This window comes from Melanotaenia boesemani, chromosome 21 (genome assembly GCF_017639745.1).
Source record: "Melanotaenia boesemani isolate fMelBoe1 chromosome 21, fMelBoe1.pri, whole genome shotgun sequence".
Classification (NCBI taxonomy): Eukaryota; Metazoa; Chordata; class Actinopteri; order Atheriniformes; family Melanotaeniidae; genus Melanotaenia; species Melanotaenia boesemani.
In genome coordinates, this window is record NC_055702.1 from 14485517 (window position 1) to 14505261 (window position 19745).

The window sequence follows — 19745 nt, forward strand, 5'->3', positions numbered from 1 at the left end:
GATAAAAAAAAAAAAAAAAAAAAAAAAAAAAAAAAAAAAAACTGTCCGTGTATGTCAAAATCACAAAAGTGAAATAAGAATATTGAGGTTGGCAAAGCAGATGAGTTAGTAATTAGAGGTTAAGAGCTCACAACTGTCAATACAGTTTATCATAATGCCAGTATTTGAAAATAGAATGAGCTCTGATTAAATAAAAAGGCCAGGACTATGAGACACATGCTAACACACACACACACACACACACACACACACACACACGCACACACAGATCGACACAAAAAAAAGCGATAGAGTAAGCTATTTGTGCTGATGCTTCCATGTTTATTCTCTGACCAACACACTGGCCCCCTGCCAAGCTTATACACCCAGACACCTACAAACACCATCATCTTAAGGGTTCAACTGTATCATTTTATTTATTTATTTATTTGCAGATGATGATGAATGTCAGAACCTATAACAGGAAAAAAAGTTCTATTTAAATTTGTCCAAATGTAGAAACATGCCAACTCAGGGTGCCTTCTATTCAGTATTACAGTCAATACCTAAGAAAAGTCCAATGACTCCCTTTGAGCAGGTACTTGACTGTCATGCCATTTCTAACAGAATGAACACAAAAACAAATTATATTTACACACTTCTTTTTCAATTGAAATGAGAAGAAAAATTAAATAGTGAATTTGAGAAATCTTATTTTTATTAAAGTCATCTGTTTTAGGATATGACTAATCTTGAACAGATGTGACCAAGTGCTATAGCTTAGAAAAAAAAAATGCCATCTTACTTGATATAGGATTTTAGCTGCTCAACAGCTGAGGAACTTAAATTTTCTGTGTCTCAGCTGCTTCAGCACCACACTGAAATGTCGGCTGTTCATATCTTAATGCAAATATCACATTTGCAACAAGTTGTTCACTGCTAGCTACATAAATACAATAAAGTTCAAATTCAATTAATAAAGGAGTAGCAAACATTAAATGAGTAGACCAGCTGTTGAGATAACTGATAATGATAACGGCAGCCTTTCCCCAGGTTAGAAATGTAGTTACCTGTTAACAACTGTGTGTTCAGACCTTATCAAAAGTCTCTTATATTGTTTAAACTTTATCTAATATTCCGTGACAAGCTCAGACCCCATTTAGTTTTAAAAGTGTCATTTTAGTTCTGGTATCTGAAAACTTGAACCATACCAAACCCGCCTACTGACCTTTTTTCCCCCCACATTTTTAGAATGCCAATTAACACAACTGTGGGAGCTAATTTTCTTCCAAATGTAATGATACAATGGGTACTGTATGACAGCAGTAAACGGCCCTACACCAAAGTTTAAATTGCGTCTTACAATGCACAATGTTCTTACAGTGGAGCAGGTTCACTGCACCAACTCTTATGCTCTTCAGTCTGTGGCAGTATGATGGATTCACTGGCCAAATAGCCAATTAGGCACTTTGTAGTCTGACACTCTCACAACAGGACATTTAATAATATGAGACACACATGGATGTGTATACGTGTGTGTGCACAGGCACGTGCATGCACATATGAAGACAACTCAAGGCCTTTCGGGTGATACTGATTAATGGGCCAGTATGAGGCAACTACGCTCCAATCTTCTCTTCTCCTGTCTTCTCTGCTCTTCTCTTCTGTCTCCCACACTCCCCACTCTTTTTTGCCTCTCATTCAGAATATAATGAAGTGTCAAGCAGGAAGATGTTCAAACTACTTATTGCTATTTTTGATTGGGAGACCCTCAGGGCACAAAGATAATAGACTAATTGTAAAGGGCTAATGAACAGTTGACTCAGTATGCAAGTCATTTAATTTGAATATATATCAAGACTTGTGTGCAATCACATGGGATAGTCTTAAGGAAAATATCAGGCCCTCAAGTACCTCTGAAATCTCCTATTTGCTCCACTTGTTTAACTCCATGAGGATGTGGTTATTGAAGAAGAGAAACATTTTGTCTAAGTCTAATAGATGGCAAAACTAAAGATAAGTAACAAGGAAAACTGATGAAAACCAAAGGAGCAAAAGGGAAACACAGAGGGGAGGGACTTCATCCAATGACCTAATTTGATTTTCATGTGAGATTAAATCTTGTGAGTGTGAGTTAATGTGAGATTTGATTTTCAAAAGTGAATAGAAGGACACAGACTGAAACAGAAAGTGAGGCAGTTGACCTGAAATCATTTACATAAGTGAGAATGTGTTGAGTGGCACACACTCCTTTGTGTAGTTGATATACACATAAATACACCTAAATAAGAAGTTTCCTCCTCAGTTAATATTTACAGTCATTATTCAGAGTTCTACACAAAGGTGTGAAAGTGTAATGAAAAGCCTGCCACTGCATAGAGAAAAGGATGATGGAAAAAATAAAAAAAGTTAAAACAGGAATAGTAGCTCATTATAAAACAAAAGTGTCAGAAAGTGTGTGTGTGTGTGTGTGTCTGTGCCTTGTGTGACTGAAAGACCAAAGTGCCTATCTCAAAGACCTAATAAAATTCTGAGTGGGAATAATTCAAACTGTGTAGGTCATCACCTACTTGTGTCAAAGGTTAGCAGCTTTTTGTTCTCTCACTTCACTCTGCCCTTTAAACTCTGGACCAATAATATTGTGTCACATTTATATCCAAACCCAGGAGAGCAAGATAAACATAACAGCGCGCAGGTTAAACTACCGTTGAGCATGAATTCATCACCCCCTCCAAAAAATAAATAAATAAATAAATAAAAAATCTTCGCATGAAGAGATAGCCTACTTCATGTGTGTGAGAGAAGCACTTGGGGCATGACTGACCATCCTATGCATGCTTGAGATCTCACCATGTGTGTGTAAGATCCTTCCACGCCAGACGAGTTTCTTTCAGGTGCCAGCTTTATGCAGGTTGAGGACAATTGCATCCTTGCAAGTGACTATTGATGTTATTTTTGTGCTCGCTTTGAAACTGACTTTTTAAAACTGGGGCTGAAGACAAAGGATTGCACTGGCCTTCTCCTAAGTGGTCTATTTTAAGCATGAGTATACCCACATGGAAGTTCATCCTGAATGACTGAGATGTGGCGTTAATAGTTAGGACACTCCTTGATCTAGCTGGCATACTGTCACGTAGTTTATGAACCATTTAAAGCTACAAACAACTTTGCTAGATTTGTCAGCAGCACTATTTCTGCTCCAGTTTTCAGTAAATATTAACTAATGTGCAGATCACCGTATTGACTTCCCTTACATTTGTTCATTAGAGCATTTTCTTATTGTGAAGGATGGAGATGCAGCATTTATCTGCCTTATTGTTTTCTGCATGGAAGATAATGCTATTACATTTACTGCATGTATATAATATTTTGTGGTCAACAAATGACTGTCAGTTTTCATAAAGACTCAAGAAAAAGAAAAACTTACATATGCTGGATATTCTATGGAGAATAGAAATTCATCACAATTTTTAAAACCCTGATAAAGACATTTTAACTGTTTGTAAAGGGTTGTTGCTCTGCATTTTCTATCTGTGGACTATTGATATAATCATGAAGCTATCCTCAGTCTGCTTTCCTCTGACCTTAGTCTACCCGTACTCCCCGTACTAAGTTGCCAACCCAGTCTAGATATTGTTCCCAACAATACTTAATTATATCCGTTCAAACTGCTGTGCTGAAATGTGGGGAAGGTGAAATTCATTCAGGCTGCTTCTTAGGTTTGGAATAAGATAAAAAAAAATAGATGAATGTAAGAGATCTGGTCTCAGTGATTTTAGTTGAGATACCTTAGAGAAAAATACATCATCATACATCTTATAGATGTTTTTACAAATTCAAACAATCTCTGTTTAATTCCTAGTGGTAATGTCTTGTAATAAATATTTGATCATATTATGATTCAGCAATTCGTTATTTCTTCTAATATATTTCTTTTCATCGCCTGCCTTGACTAAAAAAATCTTGGAAAATATTAATTTCATGTAACATTTTTTTGTTTAACCCATAAGAGCCCAATGTGACATATCAGTTACATAGAGTTTCTGAGACATTTTGCTTCAATTTATGGTATAAACCTTGTTCAAAATCATGTTGAACACAATCTGATACTTGTCTTTTGTCCCCTAATAGATACCCAGAAACAGAAACCACATTAGAATATTTTTAAACTATCACATGGTAATAAATGGTAGATATCCCCCCCAAAAAATGTTAATATTTTGTTAAAGGGCCAAATAAAGACCTATTATTAAAAAAAATTGACTTTTTTTTACTATTTTTGCATGGGTCAGGTCTTAGAGGGTTAAAGGGTTCTTTAACTCCAGTCCCTGGGGGCCACTGACCTGTAGGTTTTACCTGTTTCCTTGTTTGTACTCACCATACCAAGTTTATTGGTTCATGAACAAGCATGTGCAGAACCTGAGAACAAGATTTGCTTTATTGAATCAGGTGTGTTGAAGCAGGAAAACAACTAAAACCTTTGGGGCAGTGGCCCTCAAGGACCACTGGTAGCTATAGACAGACAGACCAGACTTCTTTTTTAAGAGTCTTTTCATTGATTGTCTTTTCATGAGCGACTGTATACCGTAATTATCAGAATTACTTCATCACACACTGTTGAGCTTATGCCATCCACTTCATCACGCTGAAGTCCAGACTTTCGAAACCCACTGGTGCTCATGGATTTTTTTGACACAGCTCCATGCTGTCGGCAGACTTAAGCAAAAGTTGCTCTTGCATGCGGCCAGTTTTGGTAAATCATTTTTCGCCGGTAGTCATCCACGCGTCCCTCTCAACACGGAGTTCCACTTAAAATGCACGATTCACACTAATGTCAAGTGGCCTCAAATACTTTGTTGTGCTCCCAGGATTCACAACTGGGATTGAGTTTGTCCTCTTGATGGCTGCTTTCACAGAATCTGTTACATGGGCCTTCATGCTGTCCAAAATGAGCAATTCTTTTTTTCTGTGAAAAACTCCTCCTGGTCGCTTACTGTAGCACTCCGTCAGCTATTCCTTCATTAGACTTTCTATCATCCACCCTTTCTTCTTAACTTTCAGGACAATTCCTTTCAGGAGTTTTTCTTTTGTCATTGTCATCCGCTTAAAAATCACCACCGGTGGAAGCTTTTGTCTGGATGCTGTGCAGCTCAGAACACAAATGAAATTCGTTCTCTCATGGCCAGTTGTTTTCTGCGTGATAGACGATTCACCTTTCTTGTTAACAGAGCCAGTGGGAGGCAGGTCAAATTTTAAAGGTACTTCATCCATATTTATGATGTCATCTGGTCCGAGGGACTTCATGGCTATTTTTGTTTGAGTGAATTTGCAGAAGTTTGTAACTTTTTCCACATAGTTGGGGGAGACTGCTGACACAGAGTCGTCTGTGCCCTGATGGACAGACCTTTTCGTCTCATAAATCTGAGACACCATGGTGGTCCACCTCTAAAATCTTCAATCTTCTTTTTAGTGGCGATTGTTTTGGCCTTCAGTCGAATCTACACAGTGGAAACACCTCGACTGTCTGCTCTCTGTGTCTTCACCCAGTCCTCAAGAAAATTTCAAGCTCGGGCCATCTGCTTTTATTACCTCTCAAAGCTTTTGTCGTCTTTTTGCACTGAGTCAGTTCTTCATGCTGCTCTCTCCAACGTCTCACCAACAATTTATTGATGCCAAACTTAAGCGCAGCAGCTCTATTTCCGTTTTTGACAGCCAGATTGATTGCTTTTAGCTTAAAAGCTGCATCATATTCATGTCTCTGTGTGTTTTCCATGATAAGGGTGTGCACACGAAGCGCAAAATGACCAATCTGAAGAATTTAGTGTGAGTGTGTTTGATTTAATGCGAACAATTTCATTGGTCCACTGTGATCTGTGACTGGTAAGTTCATTGGTCTGATGTGATAAGGCTAAATGTTTTAGTGGCATGAAACTCGTTAGCCCGTAAAAATAAATAAATTAGCCGCAGGGTTCAAAGAATGTGAAAAGAGTAGCGCCTTATACTCCAGAAATTACAGTAGATTTTTGATTAAGAAGTCAGTCTCAGAAAGAGATCCAAATGTTTAGCTTCCCTAAAGCCACTAACAGATGAACAAAAAGTTGGCTCAAGTCAGCAGAAACAATCTCACAGAAATATTAACATTATACGGTATAACAGACAACTCCAAGCAGCGAGTATTTACTCTATATCAGATTGTCAGATTGCACCTTTTAATGGTAATTCATTAGAAATGTGTTAAACGACAGAACACTGAGCAGCGCTTAATAACTAATGTCTAAAACATATTATCAAATACAAATATTAAAGATAGCTTTTCAATTTTATAGGGGCAATGTATTAACATTAGGTCTCAGAGTGACCCTGACTTCTGCCGACTAAATGGAAAACTGAGAAAGCAGCCGACAAGACAAGAAATGTCACATTAGCTTAACAATTCTCGAGCTAGCCAGCTGTTCCTGACAGGACTGATTTTTACTGTTACCAAGAAAATGTAGTGTTTTTGGTGCTACAATTTACTCAGAAATAGAGGCTCTTCATAGAGATATGCCCCAACATTCACTGAGAAGGAAAAGACTTATCCCATGAGCTAAAAATGCTGCTAAAGCTGTCAGTCGTACCCTAAGACCTGCTCTAGCGCACAAAGTAGTCCATCTCTCGCACAGAGGATTGATGAATTTATGTGCAATCTCTTTGTTTAGACATGAAACAATCACAGAATTCATAATGTGAAGGTACTGCAAAGAAATTAATGTTGTGCAGTTCATATGTTGTTATTAGTGTGCCCCAACAGAATACTAGCTTGTTATCTCAACCTTAAACATAAGAAATATTGGGCACTTATGAAACGCAAACACAGCAAGATACAAACTTTCCGGAAAAGGAAATACTGATGATCTGTAGCAGGTCAATGTGCAGTTAATCGGTCAGAAAAAAGCACTGATATGGCAATAAAATTGAGTACATCCAGCCACGATATAAAGAAAAAGCTGCCATCCATAAAATTAATGAACCATGTTAAACTGTAAAAAAAACTGGAGTTCAAGTGAATCAAACCATCATAAACAACATGTGTACAAGCTGAGAGAAGTGATGCTAATGACTAACTAAAGCAAACCTGCAACCCAACACAATATTATATGGGATGAACTATTAATATTTAATTCTTCTGAACAATGTCCCTGATAAATGTTTTGGTAATGGCGAGGCAGTTTAGCCTATGTAAGTACCAAACCTCTATTAAAGCTAAAGAAAGAGGGTCATAAAAAAAGATTTAATTGTTTAAATTAATAATAAAGTTCTTGGAAAATACAACTTTGTCACATTTTTTCTTTAAAAATAAAACTGATGCTTTGTAATTGCTGTAAACTGTCTGTTTATAACCATATAATTTATTCATGAACAGCGCAATCAAGAGTAGAAAATGAATAAATAAAGACAATTTAAGTGCTGTTCCTTTTTGTGCTGACACTTCTTTTAACAGTTAATAACATAAGTACTGCTAGTGGAAAAAGTTTAGCTCAATGCAGGTGGTAACAGTGATTTTTTCTGACGTGCCCCTGCAACCCTGAATAGAATAAAGTGGAAAATGAATGATCTGAAGCCTAATGAATTAATCCTCCATCCAGCTATCCATCCATCTCTGCCGCTTATCCGGAGTCGGGTTGCGGGGGCAGCTGCCTAAGCAGGGAAACCCAGACTTCCCTCTCCCCGGCCACATTCACCAGCTCATCCGGAGGGATCCCGAGGATTTCCCAGGCCAGCTGAGAGATGTAGTCCGTTCAGCATGTCCTGGGTCTTCCCCGGGGCCTCTTTCCGGTGGGATCTCCCGCTCCATCCTTCCCTCACTCGTAAACAAGACCCCGAGATACGTGAACTCCTCCACTGCCAGAGAGGTGACATTCCACATCCCTAGAACTAGCTTTTGCAGCCGAGGATCAGACCGCCAGGGTCCCTGCCTCTGGCAGCTGCCCAGCTCGCAATGCACCCGACCCCTATGGCCCCTTTTGCAGGTGGTGAGCCCACGGGAGGAGAGGTCCATGTCACCCTTTAAGGCTGAGCCCAACCGGGGCCCCATGGACAAAGGCCCGGCCACCAGGCGCTCGCCTCCGTGCCCCACCTCCAGGCCTGGCTCCAGAGGGGGGCCCCAGTGACCCACGTCCGGGCAAGGGAAACCTTAGTCCTTGTTTTTTCATCATCATAGGGGTGATTTGAATTAATCCTACTTATCTATTTATTGAATATATAGCATATCTTAAGCAAGTCCAAAACAAATAATTATTTTCTGATAATACAACAGCTGCTGTTTGTGGTATTTCTCTGTGAGGGATTAAGAATTGCTGCCAGCTGCTGCTCAGTTAAATTCCAGCGGGGGGATGTAAGACAGCTCCAGTAAAGAGAGCCAGTAACTATCTGTGTGGTGCAGCTGAGTTTCTTACTCCATTTGGGTGTCCGTCTGAGGCTGTAACAACCAGGGTATAATAATCCAGGGATTCCCTGTCCAGAGGATTCTCCAGAACCAAATACCCCAAACTGTAGAGAGAGCACATGCAGTCATAGTTAACACTCAAGGCATAAACTTTAAAAAAAAAAAGATAACAGCAGGATAGTAAACCATTGTACAAAAACAAAAACGAAGAAAAACCAACCAAACAAAAAAAAAACAAAAAACAAAACAGAAAATTATAATCTGATTTGGTGTACTTTGTTTTTTAATACCATCAATTTGATTTTTATGATGAGTTTCTACACATGTGTCTCATCAATAACTGACCGATCTTTGCACCCATATTTTTAGAAATTTCTTCTTTTTTTTTTAAGTAGATATTTTAGTGCAAACACATTTAGTACAGGAATCAATTGAAAACTGTCCCATCTCAGTTTCATGTAAGGCAAGGCAAGGCAAGTTGATCTGTATAGCAACAAATAGCAAAAGTCACAACAGAATAAAAATTAAATCATAAATTAAAATGATTATTAATTAAAATATTAATTATTAATATTATTATTATAAGCCAAAAGTTACCGTGCAGATTTCATGCATAGGCGCACAGGTGATAGCAAGCATCAGCTTGATATCAACGCTAGAGTTATGGATGACCAACATTACATCTTGCAGGCTTAACCAAAAAGAACTCAACATTATTAAAAAAATAAATAAAAGCAAATAAGAGCAATAATCCTCATCAGAGCACCTTTGTTGAGATATATCTTCATGATAGCCATCTCATTCTTAGATCACAGTTGTTAGAATTATTTGCCTATTATTAGCATTACTGTAGCACAATGTCAACCACTTTTAACTGAGTTTAAAAATGTGTCTATCTTCAGTTTCTAAAACAAGTACTGCAGTTTTGAGCAAACATGAATAATATGTGAATGGACACACTTACTTCTGCTGCAGTGCAAAATTTCCATTGATGTCTCCGCTGTGGATTTTGTAAGTTATGGGGTCCCTCTCTCGATCCACTGCCTACAAAAAAAACCCCCCAAAAAACGGAACCACTGTGAAAGAACACTGTCACACATACTTAAGGCCTTTTTATTATCTCCATTCCTTTTTAAACACTGGTCAAATATCCCATACAATATCTACCTATCATGTCCAACAGAAGAGTGTTTGTTTGGCATTCAGCATGTCATACTATTCCGTAGTCCCCAGCCCCAAGCAGAATTTAAGCCTACTCAAAACCTGCTGCACCTAGAGCTAGAAGAGTGGGCCTGTAATGTCTCACATAAAAGGCGCCAACACTGACAGCAACAACTCACAGAATATGAGATAGGAATGGTTCATTTTACCTTTCTGCAAAAGTGACGGAACAATGCAACTGATTTTGATGATCCAGTTAAAAATAATAAATAAAATAAAATAAAATAAAAAAATCATCTTGAGATAGTCATGATTTTTCATAGTATGTGGTCAAACACAGCCTTGAAGATTGTGCCATGTAACTCCTGTCCAAATTAAGATTAGACACAAATGAATATACTTGTTACTACAGGAGTGGTCCCCTAACAAAGCTCAAGGTGAGCAATAGCCTACATAGTAAGAAGAGATCTCTGGGTAACTTCTTAACAACTACAGGCCACTGTTAGCCTGCCTAATAACTTTTGCATCCACCATCAGGAGAAATCAACTGTTTTTCAAAGAGAACATTCCTGCAAATGTGCAGTTTGCTAAGGATTATATACACAAAACACAAAGCATTTCTAATCACATTTTGTGGACATTTTGTGAAATAACTTCTTAGTATAAATAAGAAGTGTAACATAAAGATGTTACTCCCACTGAGAAACATGGTGGCGGTAGTGCAACTGTTTAGGCCTGATTTGCTGCAAATAGGTCAAGATGGCTTGCCATCATTGACGGAACAATTAACTCTGACTTTTGCTGGCACAGTCTAAATGAAAATATCAAGAACTCTATTGGTAAAATTAATTTCAAGAGAAAGTGGGTCATGCATCAAGTTAGTTTCCCGAAGCGAATAAATCGCTCTTTGAAAGAGCTGTTAGAGAAGTCAAATGAAAGTCCTCAATGACCTGAAGTTTATTTGAGGGAACCTCTGTCCATCATTTAACATCCTTGAGTTGAGGATGTTCGTTCCTTGCAGAGTAAGAAGCTAATATTCATGCAAACCTAGGGATATGAGGAAACAATCATTACTAAAAATGTATCGACCAGGGTTGATTCCAGGCAGGGATTGTTGTACCTTTGTAAATCCCCATTAAGTTAGACGGGGTAGGAAGAATGAACAGCTAAGTTCATTTAAAATAAGGGTGAGAAAGAACACATTAAATCAATGCAACACTTTAATTGATTAGCAAACTTAATAAATAAACGCTACTGGGAACCCCAAGGCAATGGTATAAGAATTAAAACTGCTCAAAGAAAGTAAAAAAAAATCATTGTATAAACAGTTTTAGCAGGTTGTAAACACTGTTGTTGAAATGGTGAATAGTTTATACTGTAACAGAAGTAATGGAAAAGCAACTAAAACATCTTCAACTAATACATTTACTCTAAAAGATTTGCTATAGATTTGGCATTTTATATATTTCATACTTAATGGTTAGTGGAGATGAGGAGTTAATGTCCATCATCTTTAAGAAGATGTAAAGAGTGAGCCAAAAAAAAAAAAAAAAAAAAAAAAAAGATTTATAATCACTGGTATGTAGCGTGTTTGTGTGTGTGAGAGAGAGAATTGTGTGTACCTGCAGATTAAGCAGTGTGGCACCAGTCCTCATTGCTTCACTGATCTCCAGGTTGTATTGTTGCTGTGGAAAATGGGGAGGGCTCTGGTTGTTTGGGGGCAAAACTTCAATATAGACTGTAGTAATGGATGACCTACGGAGAGGGAAAGAAGGTGAAAAGACAAAGGAAAATAAGGTGAACCAACAAGGACAGACAAAGAGAGCACACAGACAAAGAAATGGCTTGTAACAGAGATGCTGATAAACAATAGTAGAGGAGGAATGTTACAGAAGGGATGGGAAGAGAGGAGGAGGATAAGAAGAGTTATGAAGAAGTACATAAGGAGTGAGGGGAGAAAGCCATCAAAGAAAGAGAATGGCCAACAATTTAAGTTATCGTGTGCTTGCCCAGTGTTTGTTTTCTTGGTCTTCATGCTGTGTTTAGCTAATCAATAAGAGCTTAAATTCAACAACAATGTGAGTGACAAAGACACTGGATGGTACTTTGCTGCTGGGCTTTTACAAAACTCCTTTTGCAGATCTTAAGGTTTCTATTGAGGATCTTGACAAACTTATTCTGTCGTTTCAGAGATTCATTCAAGCAGACAATCATGAAGTTATTATAACTTGGTGAATGCAATTTTTAACAGCTGGATTTTTGCATCAAGTTTAACGACCATCCTGTTTGCCTCGTCAAAGATGATTATTATAGTAACCATGTTCTACAATGCTCCTAGAATAAACAGCAGTTTCACTGTGTAGTTCAGGAGTTAACGTCATAATCTGAGGAATTCTGTAAACACCTGCCTTCACTGTGGTTTGTGCACAAATGAACTGAAAATATAATTACAGTGTTTACTATTCCTTAAAGGAAAAGTTCTAGCTCAATAAGCTCTATTCACAGATTTTATAAAAACACCCTTTTCAAATCAGCACAGACTAAACAGACGTTTAGTTCCAGCATTTTAAAGCCTGTCATTGTAACTGTTTGTCTACCTAAAAGACTTGATTACTTTCATCACGTAATATGTACATTGAAAGATACAACGTAGCTGTGGGAGGTATTCACACTAAAACTTGGAATTATGTCACAGGACCCTTTTCTAACAAAATAATTAACAGGTGGTATACTTCAGCTATGCAGGGGTGGGTCTAAAATAATTTTGATGGTGCGCCAGGTGGGGGCACTGACCAAGAAAATAGGGGCACAAATGAGACGTATATATTTTTTTAACGTTTCGATTTATGTTAAATAGAACTGATTATTACAACTAAAGTGATCATCTCATGTAAAAAATGTGAAAAAAAAACCCAGGTTAAGGCGAGTTAACACTAAATATTTCTAAGCGTCGGCTTGCTCTTTATGTTGATACATTACAGTGAAAACCGGCATATTTCAGGGATAGTAGCGAATGGTGATTAATCGTGAATAATTAATTTGTAAGCTGTGATTAATATGATTAAAAATTGTAATAATTTGACAGCCCTACTCTAAACGTATGACACATTGAAAACAGATTGACATCTTATCCCTTAGAGGCTGTCAGACTTTCTCGACCCATTTTTAGCACTGAATGAATGTGTGTCCTTGTCCAATAAAGGAAGGATTCAGTTGGCTTGTCAAACTGAAAGTAACAAGACAGTTTGCAAAGTCCTCCATTGATACAAAAGGGAAAACCTGTGATTCTTATTATTTGTTTAACAATCTGTGAGACATTTGGCCAACAGTGCAGATTATGATAAAAGTGAGTGTGCAAAAAAAAAAAAAAAAAAAAAAAAAAAACTACACAAAATCCCATCAAATCTCATTGTTGTGGTATAGTTGCATAAACTACATTATGAAGTTCATGACACTGACTCTGACAACTACCCTGAACTGTACAGTACTAGACTGCTTGAACTCTTTCATGAGGACCAGTCAAGTATAAACTGACTTTCCCAAGAGACTTAATAAAGGCGACTGGATTTCTTGTTCTTAGTTCTTGAAGAAACTTTTAATTCCTCTAAAGAACTTCTAAAGAACTGAAGGACCCTTCAGTTCTTTAGAAGCTATAACTCTGAAGAACAGAAGAACTCTTTTCAGATGAGAGGTGAAACATCTTCAAAAACCAAAACAAAGAAAGCCTGTTGCCTTTATATTATCTCTCAGGACTATCATGACCTGGATGACTGAGAATCGACACCAGTGTACAGATATTATAATGTCTGTGACATAAATGGCCATTTGGTAAGGGAAATTCTAATAATGATATTCCAACTATAATTCCCAAACCAAACTTACATATTTTGTATTCCATAACTTAATTGGATTGTAATGATTTTGACTGACTTGGACCATTTAATTAAGGGGTTTTCTTTTCCTATTAAGTGCCCTGAAACATTTTGTATAAATTGGCACCATATTAATAAGACAGATTAAATAAAATTGTTGAAAAAGGAAGAAAATGAATGTGCCACTAATTTCATGAATTAAAATGCAAGTATTGGATAAATATTGGTGACTTATAATGCTTTATTAACATGATAATTTCTTTTTTTACGTGTCCTGTCCAGCGTCATGACAGGAAAATGATGATAACATGATATTAATATTATCCAGTAATATCCAGTTTTGATATTAAGTTGTGCTCATCCTGAACATTAATTGTGACAAACTTCAGGGATTTAATCTGTGTTCCTTCTTGGGGAATAACAAGAGCTTCGGCAGAGGAAAAGGAAGCACATTAACTTATCTCAAATTGGATCATTGAGTTAAGATGCCAAAACAACATCAAGCATAGCCCATGAAATCTTTTTAAGTGTTCAGGAACAATAAAAAATAAACAAAAACATAAACATAAAGGATGAAAGAAATGGGAGCAGCCACTGAGAGTGACAGCCAGTGTTTTATTGATTTAAATCTGACAGAATAATGGATGAAACCCAATCAACTGGAGATTATTCAGTCAGTTTCCATTGAGTTTTTGGCCTATTTTTGCTTGCATTTCTTCATTCAAAACCATTTGTCCTTCATTGTAAAGGAGCCTGAATATTTTTTTCTGTTGATCCAAGCCAGATAACTGCAAAAATAAGTCACCGATTGATATAGACTAATCTGGACAAACACCACAAATAGACCTTCCCCCATTGCTCAGGTGGCATTTCTGTGCATGTCAGAGCAAAACAAATGAGAATCAGGCTATTTTTTTAATGTCATGGACATTTGGAAGAACTTTTGCATCTCTTGGCCATTCGAACACCAGTGGAAAACTTTAATTGTGGAAAAAAAGTGAATGCGAAGAACACAGAGCTTTACTTCCTGAAGACTGTCGCTGTCTTCAGGGGTGCACTGGCTAAAGCTGTCTGACAATCACGGTGTGTTCATCAGGGAGAAACAGCGGACATACAGAGAGCAAAGGAGAAAATGCATGCTGTCATAGCAGAGGAAACACTGGATTTTATTCCCAACAGCAAAAACATGGTTAATTTTGGCCATCAATTTACCAACCAGCTTAACTTGGTGCAATGGGTAACATTTGTTATGCTAGTTCATGTTAACAGACTAAAAGACAAAGAGTTGCAGTGTTGCTGAGAGTTAATGTTTAATTTGAAAGATATTGTGAAATGTAACAGTATTTGCTCTCATCTGGACAACATTTTGACCAGAACAAAACTCATTCAGTCAGTAAAAGAAACAAATCACGTACATGTAAACGTGTCCAGCAGCCTAAGCTCGTTCTAACAAAACTATGCCAAACAACTGACAAAATGGAAAATTGACAGTCTTTGCAAAAGTTTAAAACTAATCCTTTACCAACCTTTGATAACTTATTATAACCAGATTAGTGTTTTATAGTCCAATATGGATTATCAGTTATATAAATCAGTTTCTGTAGATGAATCATAGTTTACATCAATGCTCTGATGTCAAACTAACATGAAAAACAGAATAACTGAAATCTCTAGATAATATGCCCCTATAAGTAAAAGTGGACCACTGTCTAACATTGTCAGTCCAGACATCTATGCTGTTGTCCATGTCGCCAGATACGAGTCAATCAGGACTTGCCACCACTGTAACTGCAAGATGGCGCAAAAATGGCTGCCCGATTAGTCTATTGTTTCTAGAGAATGGTTTCAAGAACTTGGAAAGAAAATGGATTTATGCTATGCTTAAGTTCAAGTTTCTTCAAATCTGGTCTTTAAGGGCCACTGACCTGCAGATTTTAGTTGATTCCCTACTTCAACACAACCGACTCAATTGAAGTGGGTCTCCTCAACATATGAAACAGCTAAGGCTTTTGTTGGAATCTGAAATCTGAAAACATGGCAAGCCACAACAGAGTCCTCGGGAATAGTTTCCTCAGGTAATTATCCCAAAGCTGTTCTTTGAAAGACGGCTGCCTTTTGTTTATTTTTTTTATCCCTGGTCTAGGTGATCCAAAACTATTTCAAATACCTGCATTCTGGGTTTAGGGTGGAGGATCCATCACTCCACATGACCTGATTTTCAGTCCAGGTCATGTGTAATATTGGATATTTCAGGCTCTTTCATGTTTCCTTTTGTTATGAATGGATTTTTTTCAGTTATCCCCTGTGTAAAAATACTATGCCTATTTAACTCTATCATCTTTGACATTTTCTGTAAGTACAACAACAGAAAAGGTAACAAACAACATGTTTTGGGATATGCTGCTGCTGGAACCAAATAACTAACTACATTTACAAATGAACATTGTTTCTTCATAGTGAATCATCCCATAAAGTATGTAACAGAGTTAAGTGGTTTAAAACATTCCTCTCAAATGGTGCATCCCATAGTTTTACAGTCTTTTTGACAGATGGTCTGTCTGCATTCTTGGACTAATATAACAAAAGCAGATTTTGGAATATGCTATTTTTCTTTATTTCTCTCTTGAGGATGCTCTCTTTTACTCTCCTGTTTAAACATATAAATAAAACACCTCAGCAGTGGTGGGGACCCTTGGCGCTTGTCCTGCAAGTTTTCCATGTGTCCCTGCTCCAACACACCTGATTCAAATTAATGAATCATTGTGCAGAACTTGATTGGCTGTTTGATCCATTTGATTTGAATCAAGTGTGTTAGAGCAGGGACACATGGAATACGTGCAGGAATGCAGCCCTTGAGAACCAGCATTCCCCACCACTGCATTGTCAGTGTTCAGGATTACTTCTATCTGAGGCATGCAAAATCTAATCTGAATAAAATATGTATCCAAAGCATTCTAATGACTCTTAACATCTCATTTGATGTAATACTTACAAAGAAAAGAAGAAGGATGACATCTCGAAAGTTTTGTTGATTTCCACCAGAAAGAGAACGTAGCTCATTGTGGGTTCTGGCCAATAGTTTCAACAACACAGCCAGCAGAGAAATATATTGATTTGTCATGCCAGTTGTGTTTTCAGCTGAGATAAACAGGGGGTCTGGGGAAATCTGGAGACAATATGTGAACCAATCACTGGAACCACCTCAATCTGCAGTGGTTCACATGTTATTGATTTGGCAGCTACAGTGCAAAAACCTAAAGCTGAAGAAGTGAGAGGTCTCATTTCTATGACTGACAAAATTTGTTAGGTTATAATGACCCATTCCAAGCTATTTAACTCATGTTTATTAAGTACTTTTAAGTGATGAACTAAAGCCATGGTTATTTCTGTTTCACACACAAGATGCCTGGTTTAACTGGATAAATTCAGTAGAAAAAAATGTTAACCCAAGTTAACCTCAATGTGCCATGAACAATATCTACATAATACGTGCCAAGTTGCTAGTATTGTCGACATTATAAGTATTTCTGCATCTGTGCTACTATTTTAAACCAATCAGAACAACATAAACTTCTCAAAGACAAAACAAAGAGGTAAGAGCAACAACTGAGCCTTTTACACAAGGAGGATAAAACATGCTGAGGCATATAGTTGGACAGAAAAACTGCAGCTTGTATAGATTAAATGAACCTAAGCCAGTTTTAATAGACTCACTAATTAAATTATGAACCCCCTAAATGAGCATCATAAGGGCTCCTTTAGGTCAGCTGGTTGACATTCAAAAATATAGACTGAGGGTGAAAAATGTAAGCTTTAAAACTGGCTGTTTGGTAGGAAATGTAGATACTTTATGATTGCTGCAATTTCCACCTCTTCCATTTTCAGGTGCGAAGGCTAGAAATGTAAAGAGCAAGCAAAACTCACATAAGTGTCAACTTCAACTTTGACAGATGCATTCTTAAATCATTTCCCAAGCTTATAATTAGACCAGCTGAGCAGATTTACATGCCTTAGTGGTATTAAATTACTTTTCAGCTAAGTAACTCCAGTAAAACCCTGTCATATGGCACAAATACATTATTCTGTGTTATGCATCCACCAAAGTTCACCACCGAAATACTGAAGAAATATTTTCCTGTTTCCTGCTGTTGTGCACGGCCTGCAGACCAAAACAAAGTATGTCATGAACCACATCTTGCTCTACCTCTTCCCCCACCCCCAAGTTTCCTCATGTGTGAGTTAATGTTCAAAGTGCACACAAACTGAGCAAAAAAATATCACCTTTTTGGTGATTTTGGTGCCAAATTTTTTCTGACCAACTGAATGACATATATATATATATATATATATATATGATATTGTATATAGCATACAAAACACGAGGTTTTTATGCAAGTGTGTTCCATTCATAAGTGTTTTTTGCTTTCTTATATTTTTAACATTGTGTGGGCTCTAGTGTATTTTATTGATCAGCAAGTAGATGAGAAAATGGGCCAGGGAGATGTTGGGATTGAGCCTGGGGTAGCTTCTTTACCAGGTGAACTAAACTATGCCTACAACAACAACAAAAGTTATTTTCCTCGTCTTTCCGTCTGGTTTTTTTGATCCTGACGCAATATTTCTTTGATGGCTTAGTAACAATGCTGCTCTGGTTCTTTGCCTCCACTAATGAGGGAAACGCCAAACAGAAACACCTATTAAAATTTCCTGCTTCCGCCTCCAAACCGAGGGAGGAAGGTAGAGGACAAGAGGTGATTTCTCCTGGGTGAAGCTGCAGCTAGATTCAGGCTTAGCTTCCTTCACTTTGCACAGCAGTGGTGAAGCAGAAACAGGATTCTCCAGCTTGACCTTTCTTAAAGGGACCATGCTGTTCTTTTAATGCATATAAATGGGCCAAATATTATTATAGCTGCGGGCAGGCTGTCAGTTGCCGACCACTGCTCTAGATGAAATTACACCTCCAGCTCTTCACATAGCGATTTTTTAAATCCTTCAGTCTAGAAATTATGAATTTCTGCTTATTGCCTATTTAAAAGAATAAATATAGCAGATTCGCCTCAGGTGTTGACTTTTTACAAGTTTTATATCAATATTGCGTCATGCAGAATACTAGTAGTAATGTATTATTGTTTGCTGTATTTACAGGAGGAAGTGTTGATGAACAAGCCCCATTGCATGCAAAATTTTAATTTCCCGTCTCCACATGCAAACTTTTCCTCATGGGCCAAGAAAAAAGATAAAATTAGATTTTGTCAAGATATGGAAAAGAAAAGGAATTTCCATCAGTGACAGCTCCAATTAAAAACCTGACTGTTCAGTGATATTCTTGAGTGCATTTCAATCACAGATTGAGGAGGAAATATTCCCCATTGCCCTGCTCAGTTTATATCAATGCAGAAAAAATAATTGCCTTTGACAACATCTTCTTAAGCCACTGTCTTATGGGATGTGGTTTAAAAAAAGAAGAAAAAAACCCCGACATCCCCTAACACCATCTCAGTTAAAAACAACAACAAAAAAAAAAAAAAAAAATCGAATGCTCCTGCGTGTCTCTAAATAATTATTTCTCTTGTTTTGTGCTTGTTAGTGCAACAACTCTGCAAATTTGTCTCATCCTAAGGACACTGCAGCGTTAATTTATCTTTTTGTTAACCTATTCCTCAGCGCAAAAGAATGAACTATACCCAGTTTCTCATTCAGAATCAGAAAACAATGAGCTGTTAATTAGTTTGCATTATTTGCATGGCTTTTGATATTACTAATGCAAAAGTTTCATATAGTATTGTTTTTATCTTTCCTTTTGTTGGACCTGTAATTTTATTATTTACAAGAGAAAGAGAAAAAATAAACTATCTGGAAAATAAGAATAGTTCCATAAAAAGCTATTGGCTAGACTGCACTCTGCGGCAACAGTACAACTCTGAGTCCTGTCCTCTTAAGTTTCTTGAGTCAAGACATTGTGCGGAACAAAGCACTCAGGAAATCAAACTATCTGCCGGTGCAGCTACTGCATTAATTTAGAAATTAGGCAGAAATAAGGAGGCATGGAAGAAATGACAAAATAAAAAGAATGTCCCTCTATCAACTCAAATCTCAGAATTCAGAATACACCAGGCCACAGTGCATTACATTTGATCTTTCACACTCTGCAGCATTTATTTAGATGCAAGTATTTGCTCAAATTATCATTTTTTTTTTTGTCTTGCAAGGTATAATTTTCTCTCTGTTCAGAAAAGTGATATCTGGTACTCAATTCACCCTTTTATGAACTTTTATCCTGTCTGGCTTTTTTATTCTCACAATCCATT

At 37.3% G+C, this 19745-nt stretch overlaps 1 protein-coding gene across 4 annotated transcripts in view; it reads right to left on the reverse strand.

The window, feature by feature from the left end:
* The window catches only part of LOC121632725 (protocadherin-15-like), a 210851-nt gene that overhangs the window by 84516 nt on the left and 106590 nt on the right, over nucleotides 1–19745 (reverse strand). For all 4 annotated transcript variants that reach the window (XM_041974432.1, XM_041974433.1, XM_041974431.1 and 1 more), the window contains 3 exons: nucleotides 11188–11320; nucleotides 9369–9448; nucleotides 8415–8508 (listed from right to left, as the gene is read on the reverse strand). In XM_041974432.1, the coding sequence (XP_041830366.1) occupies nucleotides 8415–8508; nucleotides 9369–9448; nucleotides 11188–11320 (307 nt within the window). The remainder of the gene's footprint in view (nucleotides 1–8414; nucleotides 8509–9368; nucleotides 9449–11187; nucleotides 11321–19745) is intronic.